Genomic DNA, 20,045 nt, shown 5'->3' on the forward strand with positions numbered 1-20,045 from the left:
TATACTTAAATAGAATGTTAGTTCCTGGAAAGCAAGAAAGCATTCTCTGTTAATAAGAGGATATGCCATGAATCGTGGAAGAACTGAAACTTTACTGAAACTTAAAAGAATAATCATTGTACATAATCAGAGTGGAATGAGGGCACTGTATGGTTAGGAATGATCACAGACATGTAGTCTGTATAGTTGAGATATTTGAACTAAAGAACTCATTCACAGACTAAACTAGAAGAAAATTTGTAATGGCTTAATTGGTAAAGGCCTTTAATAATAATAAAACTAACAGTTGTAGTTGCTCTATCACTAAGTCATTTCCAACTCCTTGAGACCCCGTGGACTGTAGCACGCCAGGCTTCCCTGTCCTTCTTTATCTCCTGGAGCTTGCTCAGACTCATTTCTATTGTGTCAGTGTTGCCATCCAACCACCTCATCCTCTGTCCTCTCCTTGTCCTCCTATCCTCAGTCTTCCCCAGCATCAGGATATTTCCCAATGTGTCAGCTCTTCGCATCAGGTGGCTAAAGTATTGGAGCTTCAGCTTCAGCATCAGTCCTTCCAATGAATATTCAGGGTTGATTTCCTTTAGGATGGACTGATTGTATCTCCTTGCAGTCCAAGGGACTCTCAAAAGTCTTCTCCAGCCCCACAGTTAGAAAGCATCATTTCTTTGGTGCTCAGCCTTCTTTATAGTCCAACTCTCACATCCATACATGACTACTGGAAAAACCATACCTTTAACTACGCAGACATTTTTTGGCAAAGAGGTGTCTCTTCTTTTTAATATGCTATTTATGGTTTTTCCAGTGGTCATGTATGGATGTGAGAATTGGACTGTGAAGAAAGCTGAGTGCTGAAGAATTGATGCTTTTGAACTGTGGTGTTGGAGAAGACTCTTGAGAGTCCCTTGGACTGCAAGGAGATCCAACCAGTCCATTCTGAAGGAGATCAGCCCTGGGATTTCTTTGGAAGGACTGATGCTAAAGCTGAAACTCCAGTACTTTGTCCACCTCATGTGAAGAGTTGACTCATTGGAAAAGACTGATGCTGGGAGGGATTGGGGGCAAGAGGAAAAGGGGATGACAGAAGATGAGATGGTTGGGTGACATCACCAACTCAATGGGGGTGAGTTTGAGTGAACTCCGGGAGTTGGTGATGGACAGGGAGGCCTGGCGTGCTGCGATTCATGGGGTCGCAAAGAGTCAGACATGACTGAGAGACTGAACTGAACTGAACTTAGGTTTTGTCATAGCTTTTCTTCCAAGGAGCAAACATCTTTTAATTTCCTGGCTACAGTCACTGTCTGCAGTGATTTTGGTGCCCATGAAAATAAAATTTGTCACTTTGCACTTTTTCCCCATCTAGTTCCCATGAAGTGATAGGACCAGTTACCATGATCTTAGTTTTTGACTTTTGAGTTTTAAGCCAGCTTTTTCACTGTCATCTTTCACCCTCATCTTGAACAGTATAAAAATTAATAATATTGGTTATCTTTCGCCATGTAACAAGAAGCAATAAAGACACCCATATTCAAGAAAAGAGGCATGTGCCTCCACAATAGGGAATAGTAACGAAATCTATGGAAATTGTAAGACCACCACCAAAAAATTCTACTCTATAATTTATGATTACATAATATAATTACATGTAGAGAATGGTTAATAGGGTGGTATCAGCAAACAAAGTATATTAGCACTCCAAAACCCAAATTGGAGAAGAATCACCAAGGGACTTTTATTTTTATTTTATTTTATTTTTTTACAGAAAACAAAACTTTATTGACATTAGATTTTCAGGCTTGCCTACCTCTGAAGTCTTTTTAATTTTTGAGAAATATGTTTTAAGATTCAGAAATCATTATTTATAGCTATAGCTAGACCTGAAATAATACTAAGGGACTTTTAATAGTAGTAAAATGAGCTATCTTATCACACACAGTTAAATTGAAGTTGGAAGGGTCAGATGAGCATCTGAAGTAGACAGGGACTGGGATTCCAAGAAGAAAAGCTGAATCAAAATATTGGCAGTGCACACAGAGGAGAGCTGTGTTCCAAAAACATGAGCTTTCGGGAGTCTAATAAAGTGAGCCAAAATGGCATTAGAATATGTATTCATATAGCTGATTCAGTTTGCTATACAGCAGGAAATAGCCCAACATTGTAAAACAACTATACTCAAACAAAAAATACCTTTTTAAAAAAAGACATTAAAGATCAGGGTTAGACATAGATATGGTTATAAAAAAAAGATTTTGAACACTATTTTCAGTTTTTCCTATTGAAATAAAGCTAAGCCTTTATATTCTCTAGCCTTGGAAATCAACCACCTATAATCTTAATTCCAATAGTAAGGATAATACCAATAGTAATGAGTAGAAGAATGATTGAGCTATATTGTGAATTACCATACTTAATAGTCACTGAAGTTTGTTTGTAATATTTATTTATTTATTCATTTATTTTTGTCTGCATCAGGTCTTAGTTGCTGCTCATGGGATCTTTCATTGTAGCGCATGGGCTTCTCTCCAGTTGAGGCTCACAGACTCAGTAGTTGGGATGCATGAGTTTACTTCCTCCATGGCATGTGGGATCCAGCTCCCAGATTAGGGATCCAGTGCATGTCCCCTGCAATGGAAGGCAGATTCTTAACCACTGGATCATGAGGGAAGTCCCATAGTTACTATAGTTTTAGTCACTATACCTATTAATTTTATCCTTTGCCTGCTTCCCTGAGACTGTGTAGTTAAAAAAAAAAAAAACTCAGCCTGGTTTTGGTTTGTTTTGGTTTTTATTTTTATTTTAGGATTAGTCTTTACAAAAGTAATTTAGCAGGGAATAAGTGTAATAGATCTCTGGGAATGACTGCTTGGTAGGACTGGGAGAACTAAAATGGGTATTTTGTGTTTATGTTTTGTTTTTGGATGGGGAGCTATGTTGTTGTTTGTTTTATTTTTGACTTACTCCAGTAGAACGCAAAGTATATGAACTTGTAGTTCTTAGAGGTGGAAATTTATATGAAATAGTAGAACACGATGTCAGGCAGGGATTTAAAGCACTATATGGAGAAATTTGTTAATATCTAATTAAGGTGACGATGTGTATTCATTCTCACCCAGTAAATTCTACTTCTCAGTATAACAGCACTCTCTCACAGACTTCATTGACCATGGTTTAGTCCATAACTCGTTTCTGACTCCTGCAACCCCATGGACTGTAGCCCTCCAGGGTCCTCTGCCCATGGGATTTTCCAGGCAGGAATACTGGAGTGGGTTGCCATTTCCTTCTCCAGGGGATCTTCCGAACCCAGGAATCAAACGTGTGTCTCCTGCATTGTAGGCGGATTCCTGTATTGACCATGTCCTACATCAAGTACACAGATGATCCAAGAAAAAATACTTGCCTCACCCCATGTGAAGCACTTTAGTGTTTTCTGTGCTGAACGCTTTTGGTTGCCACTCATAATGTGCTGATAGGTAATAATGCCCTGTTTGAAGAATACTGCCCTAGGGAAACCCTTACACATGTGCATAAGGAGACATGTAAGAAAATGTTTATGGCATTCATTGTTAATAAAACCAAAAACTGGGAAACAACTGGGGTCTGCTACTGAGAGAATGTATAAGTAATTTGTAATTTATTTGTAGAAAAGATCACTGAATCAGTTAAAGTTAATATATTGGAGTTGAAGCTATATGAATCAGTATGTATAAATTGTAAAACCTGACTTGTGAAAAAATCAAGTTGCAGACAATACCTACAAGATATAATGTATGTAAAGTTTCAAAATATGTAATATGAAGTTAAAGTTTAATAACTTTGTAATGTCTGAAATGTTTCATATTCAGAAAAAAAATAAATGCTTCATATTTAGAAAATGCCCTTCATCCATTGCATTCAGTATTTTACAGGTCAGGGAACATTCTTTTACAGATGTTAAGCTGCTTTTTATATTGTCTTGTCTAGATGTGAATGTCTAGATTGATGATAACTAAAAGATTATAATAATGAACATTTAGGGAAGGTTTTAGTAGGTATCAGAGAAGGCAATGGCACCCTACTCCAGTACTCTTGCCTGGAAAATCCCATGGGCGGAGGAGCCTGGTAGGCTGCAGTCCATGGGGTTGCTAAGAGTCGGACATGACTGAGCGACTTCACTTCGCTTTCACTTAGTAGGTACAGAACACAGTTCTGGGCTTCTCAGGTGGCGCGAGTGGTAAAGAACACACCTGCCAATGCATGAGATATAAGAGACGTGGGTTCGATCTCTGGGTTGGAAAGATCCTCTGCAGGAGGGCATGGCAAGCCACTCCAGTATTTTTGCCTTGAGAATCCCCATGGACAGAGGAGCCTGGCAGGCTATAAGCCATAGGATCACAAAGAGCCGTACACAACTGAAGTGACTGAGCACACGTGCACGAAACACATTTCTAAATATTTTATTTTGCTCTCAGACCTTCTCACAGTTACACCTTCTCACAGTAACTATGAGGTCTAGATTCCATTATTGTTTTACCGATGAGGAAATGAAGAAAGAGGGAAGTAACTTGCAGCTAGTAAATAGCAGAGTTAGGATTTACACTCAAGATATCTTGCTCCAAAGTCTGTATCACTTGCCTCCGTGCTATAGAGAAAAGGGTATTAGCAACAGCAACAACAACAAAAATGTAGGAAGACCTTAACTCTGTAATTGGTAGTATACTTTTGAGAGAGAGCGTTTCATATTTTTATTTTTAAGCAATGACATGGACTTGGAACTAAAATTTATTAGAGCAGAGAATTAAATATTAGAATACTAGCACTCATCTCAAAAGAGAAACCAAGAAAAGCACCTTGATAGATGATTGCCTTGTGTAAATTGGAGAATTAAAAATTACCTGAAGTTTTAACTATGTATTCATGTATGGCAGCTCAGAAACCTTTAAGATTGATTTACAAAAGAAAGGTAGGATTTACCATATTGTATAATTTGGGAGTGTTTTTAGACAGAATTATTAACCTGTTGAAAGATAAGGTTAATATTGTGTTTGTGGTGCACAGATTTTAGAACAGAAGTAATCCCAAGAGGGTTGTGGTGGATGCTGATGGTTAGGTGACAAGTTGTCTGGGCACAGAGCCAGAGACCTTGACTTTTGCAGTTTTTTCTCCTACAATTGCATAGTGTAGTCACCAGGATTGTTCTTTTGTGACTAAACATGAATTAAGGTCTTGGATTTTGTAAGCTATATTTTCAAGGGCTGCCCGAGTGGCACAGTAATAAAAAAATCTGCCTACCAATTCAGGAGACACTGGTTTGATATCTGGGTCAGGAAGATAGCCTGTTAAAGGAAATAGCAACCCACTACTGTATTCTTGCCTGGAAAATTCCATGGACAGAGGATCCTGGTGGGTTACAGTCCATAGGATCACAGAGTCAGATGTGACTGAACACACATGCTCATACATTTTCAAATAATACAGGCTTCTAAAATTTTGCCTCATAAATACTAATTTGATGTTCATGAAAATTATTTTCGTTTAATTCTTTAGATGTGTACTAGCTTATAACTCAAAGTTATTTAGAGAAACAGTTTTTGAATTCTACATTATTCTGTATTTGGATATTGATACTCTAGTTCCTTAGAAGTTTTAACATGTTTAATGATCCCATAATTGTGAGGTTTTCAGAAAACTGCAAATGCCATTTCCGAGTCTACTGAAAATACAGCACTTGAGTCAAAATAAGATGATTTCCAGAAGCATTTTTTTTTTCAGTTTGTTATTGGTAGTTTTTATAGAAGTCATATAAAATATAGAAGATATTCAAGTTGGAGACATTCGAGAGTGCATGTATAAATAACAGTATTTGGATTGTGCTAAGTTGCTTCAGTCATGTCCAACTTTTTGTGACCCTATGGATTTTACCCCACCAGGCTTCTCTGCCCATGGAATTCTCCAGGCAAGAATACTAAAGTGATTGCCATTTCTTTCTTCAGTGGATCTTACCAACCCAGGGATCGAACCCCCATCTCTTATGTCTCCTTCATTGTCAGGCGGGTTCTTTAACACTAGCACCACCTGGAAAGCCCAGTATTTGGATAATACTGTTTTTGTTGCTTGCTGAAAATGAGTACGAAGTCCATTCTACCTTTGAATGTTAGTCAGAGGTTTTCCTTTCTTTGTTTTTTCTTTTGTTTTTTCCTCCTCTAGTGATGCTATTGCTGAAATTAGAGCCATTTGTATTGAAGAAATTGGAGTATGGATGAAAATGTATAGTGATGCCTTTTTGAATGACAGTTACCTAAAATATGTTGGCTGGACTCTTCATGACAGGGTAAGTTACTCTGTTCTCAGCTTTGATAGAAGATATGCTTTGTGCAAATATTAATGGTAAAAAGCTTGAAATTAAGATGGCATTTGTTGGGTTTTTTTCCAAAAAGTGTAATAATAATGAAATTTGAGATGATATAGCTGAATACTGTTTACTTGTGGCCATGATGAAACTTGAAACATCAGCACATGTCTCAAAACTCGTGTCTTACTTAGTTGTAATGTTATCTTAAACCACCATTGACAGCCTGGTACATCTAAATTTAAGAGGATATAGTATTTTAAGAAGCTAATTACAATTATGATTACAGTCTTTTTCTAGTTAATAATCAAAAGAGATTCCTTGTTTCTCTTGATATATAAAAACTAAATAAGCTTTCTTATTTTGACTCTCAAGGGTCATATCCATAGTAGAACTTTTATAACAGGTGAATAGATTTGTTGGATTTTAGAATATTTGATTTTAAACTATTTCTGTACTTCCACTCTCTTAGAAAAGGCTCTGACATAAAAGGGATCCCACAGTATTGAATATTGGATATGTAATCATTAAAATAACAAAGGATAGGAATGAGAAATCACTGGAATTTTTATATTGAATAACCTAGATTCCTATAACTTGAACTGCCAGATTTTCACAGAATAAAACTAAATCTCACAGCAGTCTGTTTTAAAAGTTGCTATATTCCATTATTTGAATTGTTATGAGTATCATAGGTATTCAGATCAGATCAGATCAGTCGCTCAGTCATGTTCGACTCTTTGCAACCCCATGAATCTCAGCACGCCAGGCCTCCTGTCCATCACCAACTCCCGGAGTTCAAACAGACTCACGTCCATCGAGTCAGTGATGCCATCCAGCCATCTCACCCTCTGTCGTCCCCTTCTCCTCTTGCCCCCAATCCCTCCCAGCATCAGAGTCTTTTCCAATGAGTCAACTCTTCACATGAGGTGGCCAAAGTACTGGAGTTTCAGCTTTAGCATCATTCCTTCCAAAGAAATCCCAGGGCTGATCTCCTTCAGAATGGACTGGTTTGATCTCCTTGCAGTCCAAGGGACTCTCAAGAGTCTTCTCCAACACCACAGTTCAAAAGCATCAATTCAAACATTTTAAATTTCTGTTTGTTTATTTTTGGCTGTGCTTCATCTTCATTGCTGTGCCAGCTTTTCTCTAATTGTGGCAAGCTTGAGCTACATTCTGGTTATGGTACATAGGCTTTTCAATGTTGTGGCTTCTCTTTTTGCAGAGCACAGGCTCTAGGGAACGTGGGCTTCAGTAGTTGGCACTTCCTGATCTCTAGAGCACAGGCTCAGGAGTTGTGGCACATGGGCTTAGTTGTTCCATGGCATGCTGGATCTTCCTGGATCAGGGATTTGAACCCTTATCTCCTACATTGGCAGGTGAATTCCTTACCACTGGGCCACAAGGGAAGCCCAGTATTTTATCTTTTTAAGTGCAATTTTATTTTTTGATTTTTAGGATAATTTTGGTAATAATCTTTTTTGGTAACTTTCTTTTTTATGCTATTTTTTAAAATTTGTTAATTGGAGGATAATGGCTTTACAATATTGTGTTGGTTTCTGCGTACAACAATGTGAGTCAGAAATAATTTTATACATTTCCCCTCCCTCTTGAGCCTCCTCCTCTGCTCACATCCAACCCCTCTAGGTCATCAGAGAAAGCCAGGCTGGGCTCCCTGTGTTATATAGCAGCTTTCCACTAGTTATCCATTTTTACATGATAGTATAGGCTCTCACATCAGGAAGCTTCCATAAGCTTCTTATCCTCATTCACCAGAGGGCAGACAGAATGAAATCCACAATAACAGGAAACTAGCAACCTAATCACATGGACCACAGACTTGTCTAATTCAATGAAACTGTGAGCCATGCTATGTAGGGTCATCCAAGATGGATGACTCATGGTGGAGAGTTATGACAAAACATGGTTCACTGAAGAAGGGAATGGCAAACCACTTCAGTATTCTTGCCTTCAGAACCCCACAAATAGTATGAAAAGGCAAAAAGATAGGACCCTGAAAGATGAACTTCTCAGGTCAGTAGGTGCCCAATATGCTACTGGAGAAGAGTGGAGAAATAACTCCAGAAACAATGAAGAGACGGAGTCAAAGTGAAAACAATGCCCAGTTCTGGATGTGACTAGTGATGGAAGTAAAGTCCAATGCTGTAAAGAACAGCGTTGCATAGGAACCTGGAATGTTAGGTCCATGAATCAGCGTAAATTGGAAGTAGTCAAACAGGCGATGGCAAAAGTGAATATTGACATTTTAGGAATCAGTGAACCAAAATGGACTGGAATGGGCGGATTTAATTCAGATGACCATTATCTCTACTACTTTAGGCAAGAATCCCTTAGAAGAATTGGAGTAACGCTCATAGTCAACAAAAGAGTCCAAATTGTGGTACTTGGGTACAATCTCAAAAACGACAGACTGATTTGTGTTGGTTTCCATGGCAGACCATTCAGTATCACAGTATTCCAAGTCTGTGCCTGAACCAGTAATGCTGAAGAAGCTGAAGGTGAATGGTTTCTACGAAGACCTTCAAGACCTTCTAAAACTAACACCAAAAGAAGATTCCTTTTCATCATAGGGGACTGGAATGCAAAAGTAGAAAGGCACGAGATACCTGAAGTTTGGCCTTAAAGTACAAAATGAAGCAGGGCAAAGGCTTACAGAATTTTGCCCAGAGAACGCACTGGTCATAGCAAACACCCTCTTCCAACAACACAAGAGATGATTCTACACATAGACATCACCAGATGGTCAACATTGAAATCAAATTGATTATATTTTTTGCAGCCAAAGATGGAGAAGCTCTATACAGTCAGCAAAAACAAGACCAGGAGCTGACTGTGGCTCAGATCATGAGGTCCTTATTGCAAAATTAATTTGAAGAAAGTAGGGAAAACCACTAGACCATTCAGGTATGACCTAAATCAAATCCTTATACAGTGGAAAAGACAAACAGATTAAAGAGTTTAGACCTGATAGAGTGCCAGAAGAACTATGGATGGAGGTTCATGACATTGTACAAGAGGCAGTGATCAAGACCATCCCCAAGAGAAAGAAATGCAAAAGGGCAGAAAGGTTGTCTGAGAAGGTCTTACAAATAACTGAGAAAAGAAGAGAAGCGAAAGGCAAAGGATAAGAGGAAATATATACACATTTAAATGCAGAGTTCCAAAGAATAGCATGGAGAGACAAGAAACTCTTCCTCAGTGATCAATGCAAAGAAATACAGGAAAACGGTAGAATGGGAAAGACTAGAGGTGTCTTGAAGAAAATTAGAAATACCAAGGGAACATTTCATGCAAAACTGGGCTCAATAAAGGACAGAAACAGTATGGACCTGACAGAAGCAGACTCTATTAGGAAGAGGTGGCAAAAAGATCTTCATGACCCAGATAACCACAATGGTGTGATCACTTAACTAAAAGCCAAACATCCTGGAATGTGAAGTCAAGGGGGCCTTAGGAAGTATCACTAAGAAGTAAAGCTAGAGGAGGTGACAGAATTCCAGTTGAGCTATTTCAAATCCTAAAAGATGATGCTGTGAAAGTACTGCACTCAATATGCCAGCAAATCTGGAAGACTGAGTAGTGGCCACAGAACTGGAAAAGGTCAGTTTTCTTTCCAGTCCCAAACAAAGGCAGTGCCAAAGAATGTTCAAAGTACTACACAACTGCACATATCTCACATGCTAGCAAAATAATGCTCAAAATTCTCCAAGCGAAGCTTCAACGGTACCTGAACCAAGAACTTCCAGATATTCAAGCTGGATTTAGAAAAGGCAGAGGAACCAGAGATCAAATTGCCAACATCCACTGGATCATTGAAAAAGCAAGAGAGTTCCAGAAAAAGATCTGGAACATCCGCTTTATTGACTACACCAAAGCCTTTGACTATATGAATCACAACAAACTGTGGGAAATTCTTAAAGAGATGGGACTACCAGGCCACCTTACCTGCCTCATGAACTCTGTATGCAGGTCAAGAAGCAACAGTTAGAACCAGACATGGAATGACAGACTGGTTCCAAATTGGGAAAGGAGTATATCAAGGCTGTCTAATGTCACCCTGCTTATTTAACTTATATGCAGAGTACATCATGCAAAATGCCGGGCTAGATGAAGCACAAACTGGAATCAAGATTGCCGGGAAAAATATCAATAACCTCAGATAGGCAGATGACACCACCCTTATGGCAGAAAGCAAGAAGCAACTGAAGAGCCTCTTGATGAAAGTGAAAGAGGAGAGTGAAAAAGCTGGTTTAAAACTCAATATTCAAGAAACTAAGATCATGGCATCCAATCCCATCACCTCATGGCAAGTAGAGGGGAAAACAATGGAAACAGTAAGAGCCTTTATTCTTGGGCTCCAAAATCACTGGAAATACGACTTAAGCCAGGAAATTAAAAGATGCTTGCTTGCTCTTTGGAAGAAAAGCTATGACCAACCTAGACAGCATATTAAGCAGAGACATTACTTTGCCAGCAAAGGTCCGTCTAGTCAAAGCTATGGTTTTTCCAGTAGTCATGTATGGATGTGAGAGTTGAACCATAAAGAGAGTTGAGTGCCAAAGAATTGATGCTTTTGAATTGTGGTGTTGGAGAAGACTCTTGAGAGTCCCTTAGACTGCAAGGAGATCAAACCAGTCCATCCTAAAGGAAATCGGTCCTGAATATTCATTGGAAGGACTGAAGCTGAAGTTGAAGCTCCAGTACTTGGGCCACTTGATGCAAAGAACTGACTCATTGAAGAAGACCCTGATGCTGGGCAAGACTGAAGGGTTAGGAGGAGAAAGGGATGACAGAGGGTGACATGGTTGGATGGCATCACCAACTCAATGGATATAGTTTGAGCAAGCTTCGGGACTTGGTGATGGACAGGGAGGCCTGAGGTGCTGCTGTCCGTGGGGTCTCAAAGGCTCGGACACAACTGAGCAACTGAACTGTATGTATGTATGTCAATGCTACTTTCTCCCTTCATCCTACCCTCTCTTTTCTCCATTGTGTCCACAATTAAGACTTATTTTCTGTATGTTACCATAATTAACCTGTAGGTCATTTTTAGTTTATTTTTAAAGAGCTCAGGGCAATTTATTTTTTTTAATAGGTTGGAAAGTTTAAATTTTTTTTAATTGAAAAATAGTTAGTTTATATTATCCAATCTCTGTAGTACTGCAAAGTGACTCAGTTATACAGATACATATATTCCTTTTTTTATATTCCTTTCCAATGTGATTTATCACTGGATATCCAGTATAGTTTCCTGTGCTATATATTAGGATCTTGTTTTTTATCCATTCTGAATGTAATAGTTTTTGTCTACCAACCTCAGCCTCCCAGTCCATCTCTCTCCCTCTCCCCCTTCCCCATGGCAACCACAAGTCTGTTCTATATGTCAGTGATTCTGTTTCTATTTCGTAGGTTCATTTGTAGCATATTTTAGATTCCACATATGAGTTCTCATGATATTTGTCTTGCTCTTTCTGACCTAACTTCACTTAGTATGATGCATCCATGTTGCTGCAAGTGGCATTATTTCATTTTTTTTATGGCTGAGTAATATTTTATTGTTTATAATTACCATATCTTCTTAATCCATTCATCTGTCAATGGACATTTACGTCATTTCTATGTTTTGGCTATGTGAACAGTGATGCAATGAATATAGGGGTACACATATCTTTTTGACTTACAGTTTTGTTCAGGTATATTCCCAGCAGTGGGACTACTGGATCATATAATAATTCTGTTTTTATAGCTTTCTAAGAAACCTTTATTCTGTTTTCCATAGTGGCTGTACAAACTTTGCTTCCCACCATCGGTGTAGGAAAGTTCCCTTTTTGCCACATCCTCTCTAGCATTTATTACTTGTAGACTTTTTAATGGTGACCATTCTGACCAGTGTGAGGTGGTACCTCATTGTAGTTTTCATTTGCATTTCTCTAATAATTTAGTTACATTGAGCATGTTTTCATGTACTTAGTGGCCTTTTGTATGTCTTGTTTGGAGAAAGGTCTATTAAGGTTGTCTACCCACATTTTGATTGGGTTATCTGGTTTTTTATTGTTAAATTGTATTGAGTTGTTTGTATATTTTGGAGATTAAGCCCTTGTCTGTCACATCATTTGCAGATGCTTTCTCCCATTCCATAGGTTTTTTCAGTTTTTTTTTTTTTTTAATGGTTTGCTTTGCTGTACGGAAGTATATAAATTTGATTATGTCTCATTGGTTTATTTCTATTGTCTTGGGAGACTGAACTAAGAAAACATTGGTACAATTTATGTCAGAGTGTTTTGCTTATGCTTTTTTCTAGGAGTTTTATGGTATCTCTTCTTATGTTTAGTCTTTAAGCTATTTCAAGTTTATTTTTGTGCATTGTGTGAGGATGTGTTCTAACTCCATTGATGTATTGATACATGCAGGTCTCTAGCTTTCCTAGCACCACTAGCTGCAGAGACTTTCTTTTTCCCATTGTATATTCTGGTCTCATTTGTCAAAGATTAATTGATCGTGGTTGTGTAGGTTTATTTCTGGGCCCTCTGTTCCTTTGATTCATATGCCTGTTTTTGTACCAGTACCGCACTGTTTGGATTACTATAGCTTTGTAGTATTGTCTGAAGTCTGGGAGAGTTATGCCTCCTACTTGCTTTTTTCTTTTTTTTTTCTTTCCAGAACACTCTGGTAATTCTGGGCCTTTTATGGTTTAATATAAATTTGTTATAGTTCTGTGGAATATGTAATGAGTATTTTGATAGGGATAGCATTAACTCTGCGGATTACTTTGGCTAGTATTGCCTCTTTAACAGTGTTAATTATTCAAATTTAAAAGCATGGGTTATTTTTCCATTTTTTGAATTTTTTTATTCTATTTATTAATGTTTTGTAGTTTTAGCATATAAGTCTTTCACCTCCTTGGTTAGGTTTATACCTAGGTATTTTATTTTTGATGTAATTCTTTAAAATAGTATTTTTTTTTTTACATTCCCCTTCTGATATTTCATTTTTTGTGTAAATGAATGCAACTGATTTCTGAATGTTAATCTTGTATTCTACTATCCTGAATTCACTTTTTATATCTATTAGTTTTTGTGTAGAGTCCTTGGAATTTTCTGTGTATAGTATCTTGTCATCTACATATAGTAAAAATTTTACCTTCCAGTTTGGATACTTTTTATTTCTTTTCCTTGTTTGATTGATGTGGCTAGAACTTCCGAAACTGTATTAAATAGGAGTGGTGACAGTGGGTATCCTTGTCTTATTGCAGCCTTTACCGCGAAGGCTCTCCATTTTACCTCGTTAAGTATTATAGTGGCTGTGGATTTCTCATAAATGGCTTTTAGTATGTTGAACTTTGTTCCCTCTTTTCTGACTTTGGTAAGAATTTTTATCATGAATGGATGTTGAATTTTGTCAAATGCTTTTTCTGCATCTATTGAGATGATCATGTGGTTTTTACTTTCCTTTTGTTAATGTGATGTTATTACATTCATTTATTCATATATTTTGAACTATCCTTGTAAATCTGGGATATAATCTCACATAGTCATGTTATATTGTCTTTTTTATGTGTTACTAGATTCGGTTTGCTAGTATTTTATTGAGAATTTTTGCATCTACATTCATCAAAAATACTGACATGTCATTTTCTTTTTTGATAATGTCTTAGTCTGATTTTGGTATCAGTGTGATGGGGCTTCAGAGATTGTCTCTGAGAGTGTTCCCTCCTCTTGAGTCTTTTCTAAGAGTTTAACAAGAATCAGTATACGTTCTTGTATGTGTGTTTGTAGAAGTTGTCTGTGAAACCACCTGGTCCTGGACTGAATTTTTTTTTTAGGACGTTTTTTAATTACAGGTTGTATTTTACTTTTAGTGATCAGTCTTTTCAAATTATTTATTTCTTCTTGATTCACTTTTGGTTGTCTCTATGTTTCTACAGAGTTGTCCATTTCTTCTAAGTTGTCAGTTTGTTGCTGTTACTGCAGTATTCTCTTAGCTTTTCCCCCCCCTGCACTATCAATTGAAATTTCTCCTTTTTCACTTCTTATTTTGTTTATTTGGGTGCCATCTCTGTTCTTCTTGGTGAGCCTGGCCAGAGGTTTGTCTGTTTTGTTTGCCCTTTCAAAGAACCAGCTCTTGGATTTGTTTTTTGTTTTTTTTTTTAATCTTTCTTTCCACCCTGATCTTTATTATTTCACTCCTTTGACTTTAATTTTTTGTTATTGTTTTTGTTCTCCTTTTTCTAATTCTTTTAGGTGATAGTTTAGGGCGTTTACTTGAAATGTTTTGGTTTTTGATCAAGGCCTGTATCACTCTGAACATTCCTCTGAGAACTGCTTTTGCTGCATCCAGATTTTTTATGATTGTGTTTTCATTGTCATTTGTCTCAAGGTATTTTTAAAATTCTTTTATTATGATTTCCTCATTGACCCATTTGTCAGTAGCATGTTATTTAGTCTCCAGGTCGTCATTTTTTTCTTCTTTCTTTCCTGTGGTTGATTTCTGGTTCCATGCCATTGTGGTCAGAGAAGATACTTGAAACAGTTTCTGTACTATTTGTTAAGATTAGTTTTGTGCCCCAGGACGTGGTCAGTCCTAGAGAATGTTCCATGTGCACTTGAAAAGAATGTTTATTTGGGGTTTTGTTTTTTTGTTTGTTTTCTTTTTTGGATGTGCTGCTGCTGCTGCTGCTAAGTCGCTTCAGTCATGTCCGACTCTGTGCGACCCCATAGATGGCAGCCCACCAGGCTCCCCCGTCCCTGGGATTCTCCAGGCAAGAACACGAGTGGGTTGCCATTTCCTTCTCCAATGCATGAAAGTGAGAAGGGAAAGTGAAGTCTCTCAGTCATGTCTGACTCTTAGCGACCCCATGGACTGCAGCCTACCAGGCTCCTCTGTCCATGGGATTTTCCAGGCAAGAGTACTGGAGTGGGGTGCCATTGCCTTCTCCGGTTTTGGATGTAGTATCCTGAAAATACCAATTAAGCGAAGCTGTTCTGTTGTATCATTAAGGACTTACGTTGCCTTATTGATTCTCTGTATGGAAGATCTGTCTATTGGTGTTAGTAGGATGTTAGAGTCTCCTGTGTTAGTGTATTCATATTGATTGCTCCCTTTATGTTCTGTTAGTATTGGGGTGCTTGTATATTAGGTGCATATATATTGAAGTGGGTAAAAATCCTCTTATTGTATTGATCCTTTTATCATTATTAATGCCCTTTATCTTTCAGCCTTTGCTTTAAAGTCTTTGGATTTCTTTTATATTTTTTATTTGTCATTGCCCTGTTTTTTCAAGTCTGTTAACCCCTTCCTAATCCACTTGATTTAGACTGATACTCATATGGGCTCAAATACATTCTTAAAAAAAAGAAAAGAAAAAGAATCTGCATTTTCTTACTCTCCTTCCTTACATTTTATGATTTTGATGTCCCTTTTTATATCTTCATATTTATCCCTTTGCTGTTCCTTGTGTTCATCATTGCTTTCACAAGTAGGGTTTTTGTTTTTGTTTTTTCCTTTTCATCTGTATTCTGGCTAATTTAAGTGCTTTACTTTTCAGTTGTGATTTCCTCCTTCCTATTTCTTCTCTTCTATTTAGCAATGACCTTTCAATATTTATTTTAGGATAAGTTTAATATTGCTATGTTGTTTTAATTTCTGTTTCTCTGAAAAATTCTTTATTTCTCCTCCTATTCTAAATGATAATCTTGCTGGCTAGAATATTCTAGGTTGCAGATTTTTCTCTTTTGAGATTTTGAATGTATTTCATCACTCCCTTCTGGCCTGCAGTATTTCTGTAGAGAAATCAGCTGACTGCCTTATGGGAATTGCTTGTTAAAAAAAAACTTTTTTCTCTTCCTGCCTTTAGAATCCTCTCCTTTTAACTTGTGCCTTTTTTTTTTATTATAATACATGTTTGTGTAGATCTGATTGTGTTCATCTTGTTTTGGGACCTTCTGTATCTGGATATCTGTTTCCTTCTTTAAGTTTGGAAAATTTTCTGCCATAATTTCATCAAATACATTTTTAATCCTCTGTCCTCCTTTTTCCTCTTCTGGAATGCCTATTATGCATAGATTAACCCACTTTATATTATCCCATAGGTCTCTTTATGTTGGTTTTTTTTGTTTGTTTGTTTGTTTGTTTGTTTGTTTTGGCATTCTGTCTGCTGCCTTGATTCGGTAGTTTTTAATCAGTCTTATTTTCCAGGTCACTTATTCTTCTGCATTCGTTCTGCTATTATTCATTGCCTTGAGCTCAGGTTTTGTCTCAGGAAAGGAATTTTCTAATTTTTATTGGCACCTCCTTATAGCTTCTACTTCCTTTTTATAATAACCTGCATTTTCATCAATAGTGTTTATTAATTTCTGCAGTATTTTCAATACCTCCTTTTTGAAGTCCGTATCTGTTAGACTGAAGAAGTCTGTTACATTGTTTATTCCTTCAGGGGCGTTTTCTTGGTCTTTTAACTGAAAGTGGTTCCTCTGCTTTTTCATTTTCTTATATTTCTCTTACTCTGAGTTTAGGAGGAACAGTTATCTACTGTGGTCTTAGAAGGCTGTTTATCAGCAGGAGTGAAGAGAAGCAAAAGCAAAGGAGAAAAGGAATGATACACACATCTGAATGCAGAGTTCCAAAGAATAGCAAGGAGAGATAAGAATGCCTTCTTAAGTGAACAATGCAAGGAAATAGAGGAAAACAATAAAATGGGAAAGGCTAGCAGTCTCTTCAAGAAAATTAGAGATACCAAGGAAACATTTCATGCAAAGATGAACACAATAAAGGACAGAAACAGTATGGACCTAACAGGAGCAGAAATAGTAAGAAGAGGAAGCAAGAATACACGGAAGAACTGTGCAAAATAGGTCTTAATGACCCGGATAACCACAGTGGTGTGATCACTCACCTAGAGTGATAGCCTGGAGTGCGAAGTGAAGGAGGCCTTAGGAAGAAGCATCACTACAAACAATATGCCAGCAAATCTGGTAAACTCAGCAGTGGCCACAGGACTGGATAAGCTCAGTTTTCATTCCAATCCCAAAGAAAGGCAATGTCAAAGAATGTTCAGACTGCTGCACAATTGCACTCATTTCACATGCTAATAGGTAATGCTCAAAATCCTTCAAGCTAGGCCTCAGCGGTATGTGAACAAAGAACTCCCATATGTACAGGCTGTATTTAGATAAGGCAGAGGAGCCAGAAATCAAATTGCCAACATCCGTTGCATCATAGAAAAAGCAAGGCAATTCCAGAAAAACATCTACTTCTGCTTCATTGACTCTGCTAAAGCCTTTAGCTGTGTGGATCACAACAAACTGTGGAAAATTCTTCAAGAGATGGAGATACCAGATGAACTTACCAGCCTCCTGAGAAATCTGTATGGAGGTTGAGAAGCAACAGTTCAAACCTGACATGGAACAACAGTCAGGTTCCACACTGGGAAAGGAGTATGTCAAGGCAGACCGGTTCCAAATTGGGAAAAGAGCACATCAAGGCTGTATACTGTCCCCTTGCTTATTTAACATATATACAGAGTACATCATGAGAAATACCTGGCTGGATGAAGCTCAAGCTGAAATCAAGATTGCCAGAATAAATATCAATAACCTCAGTTATGCAAATGACACCCACCCTCATGGCAGAAATTGAAGAGGAAGTAAAGAGCCTCTTGATGAAAGTGAAAGAGAAGAATGATAAAGCTGGCCTAAAACTCAACATTTAGTAAACTAAAATCATGGCATCCGGTCCCATCACTTCATGGCAAATAGATGGGAATAAAATGAAAACAGTGACAAACTTTATTTTCTTGGGCCCCAAAATCACTGCGGATGGTGACTGCAGCTATGAGATTAAAAGACGCTTGCTCCTTGGAAGAAAAGCTTTGACAAACCTAAACAATGTATTAAAAAGCAGATATATCACTTTGCCAACAAATGTCTGTCGAGTCAAAGCTGTGGTTTTTCCAGTAGTCATGTACAGATGTGAGAGTTGTACCATAAAGAAGGCTGAGCATCGAAGAATTAATGCCTTTGAACTGTGGTGTTGGAGAAGATTCTTGAGAGTCCCTTGGACAGCCAGGAGATCAAACTAGTCCATCCTAAAGGAAATCAACCATGAATATTCACTGGGAAGACTAATGCTGAAGCTGAAGCTCCAATACTTTGGCCACCTGATGTGAAGAGCTGACTCATTGAGACGACTGATACTAGGAAAGATTGAGGGCAGGAGGAGGAGTTGACAGAGGATTAGATGGTTGGATGACAACATTGACTCAATGGACATGAGTTTGACCAACTCCTTGGGATAGTGAAGGACAGGGAAGCTTGGCATGCTGCAATCCATGGGGTCTCAAAGAGTCAAACACCAATGAGTGACTGAACAACAATGTCCCTGTGTAACTTGTGTGGATTCAATTTTTGTTTTTGACTTGAGGGCTGTTTTTGGTTTAGATGCTTGCTGTCTCTTTCCTCAGCCTATGCTGGCTGTTGTCCCTTTGATAGGAGGTGTGCGGGTGCTCGCTCCCAGGGAGGCACGTCAGTGATTACCTCCCAATCATGGGTCCCTAGCATTGGCAGCAGCAAGTCGCCAGTCTTTAGGAAAGTTGGCCACTAAGCGTGGGACTGTAGGTGGCGACAGTGTGTCATGCACCCCTGGGAGGTGGGAGCAGTGATTGGTGCCAGGTCACAGGGTCCTCTTCAGCAGCAGTGGGCCATCCTCATTTCTGGGGATGTTGGTCCTGGATCACAGGACCCTCAGCAGTGACAGGCCATGCTGACTTCTGGGAAGATGGGGCTGGTGACACCCATTCACAGAATTCTTGGCGAGGTGGCAGCAACAGCAGCAATCTGCACCTGCATCTGGAGTCCAAGATGGCAGCCACAGCTCACAGCCTCCCCTGGAGTTCATGTAGGCAGAGCCCTGCTGCCTGCAAGTGCATGGAGAAAGCAGCAATTGGCCCACCCGTCTCCTCACACACCTCCTAACAATGGTCCCATGGCTCTCTGGCAGGCCCAGGCTTCTTCCCAGTTTCCTTTGGTTGTAGTGCACTGCTCTCTAGCCCCTCAGGCTGTCTTCATGCAGCCAACTCCAGTCCAGTCTCCAGGTCACTGAAGCCTGAGCCTTAGTACCCAGCCCCCACCATCTCCAGATACCTCAGGCTGGAGAGTGCTGGGTGGTCAGGACCTGACTCTGCTTTGCCCTCTGCACACCTATTGCTGGGCTCTCTGAGGCTCCAAAGCTCCACCTGTGTCCCTCCTAGTGAGAGGACTTGCTCGTGTGATGAAAGCATTCCTCTTTCACAGCTCCGTCCCAGAGGCATAGGTCTTGTCTGTATTCCTTTGTCTTTTTTTTGTTTTTCTTTTGCCCTACCCACTTTTCATGCCCTTTTGGAAGTCTGAAGTCTTCTGCCAGTGTTCAGTAGATGTTCTGTGAGAGTTGTTCCACACATAAATGTATTTTTGATGTATCTGTGGGAAGATGAGCTCCACATCCTACTCCTCTGCCATCTTGATCTAGTCCCCCAAACATGTTTTTTTAATAGTAGTGTGCTAAGTATTATAAAAGATATTTAGAAAATGACAAAATTACATAAATTATAATGAAAGTTTCCAGTGGAATTTACTAATGCCATTTTTGCCATATGAGATATTTCAGAGCATCACAGATGGGTTGTTCAATATCACAATTATTGATTTTTATTTGATGATTAGAAAGTTAG

The 20,045-nt window shown here is 38.5% G+C and overlaps 1 protein-coding gene across 3 annotated transcripts in view; it reads left to right on the forward strand.

Moving 5' to 3' along the window:
- The window catches only part of STAG1 (stromal antigen 1), a 507,863-nt gene that overhangs the window by 368,051 nt on the left and 119,767 nt on the right, over positions 1–20,045 (forward strand). For all 3 annotated transcript variants that reach the window (XM_025291338.2, XM_044946850.1, XM_025291345.2), the window contains one exon: positions 6,181–6,304. In XM_025291338.2, the coding sequence (XP_025147123.1) occupies positions 6,181–6,304 (124 nt within the window). The remainder of the gene's footprint in view (positions 1–6,180; positions 6,305–20,045) is intronic.

This window comes from Bubalus bubalis, chromosome 1 (assembly GCF_019923935.1).
Source record: "Bubalus bubalis isolate 160015118507 breed Murrah chromosome 1, NDDB_SH_1, whole genome shotgun sequence".
Taxonomy (NCBI): domain Eukaryota; kingdom Metazoa; phylum Chordata; class Mammalia; order Artiodactyla; family Bovidae; genus Bubalus; species Bubalus bubalis.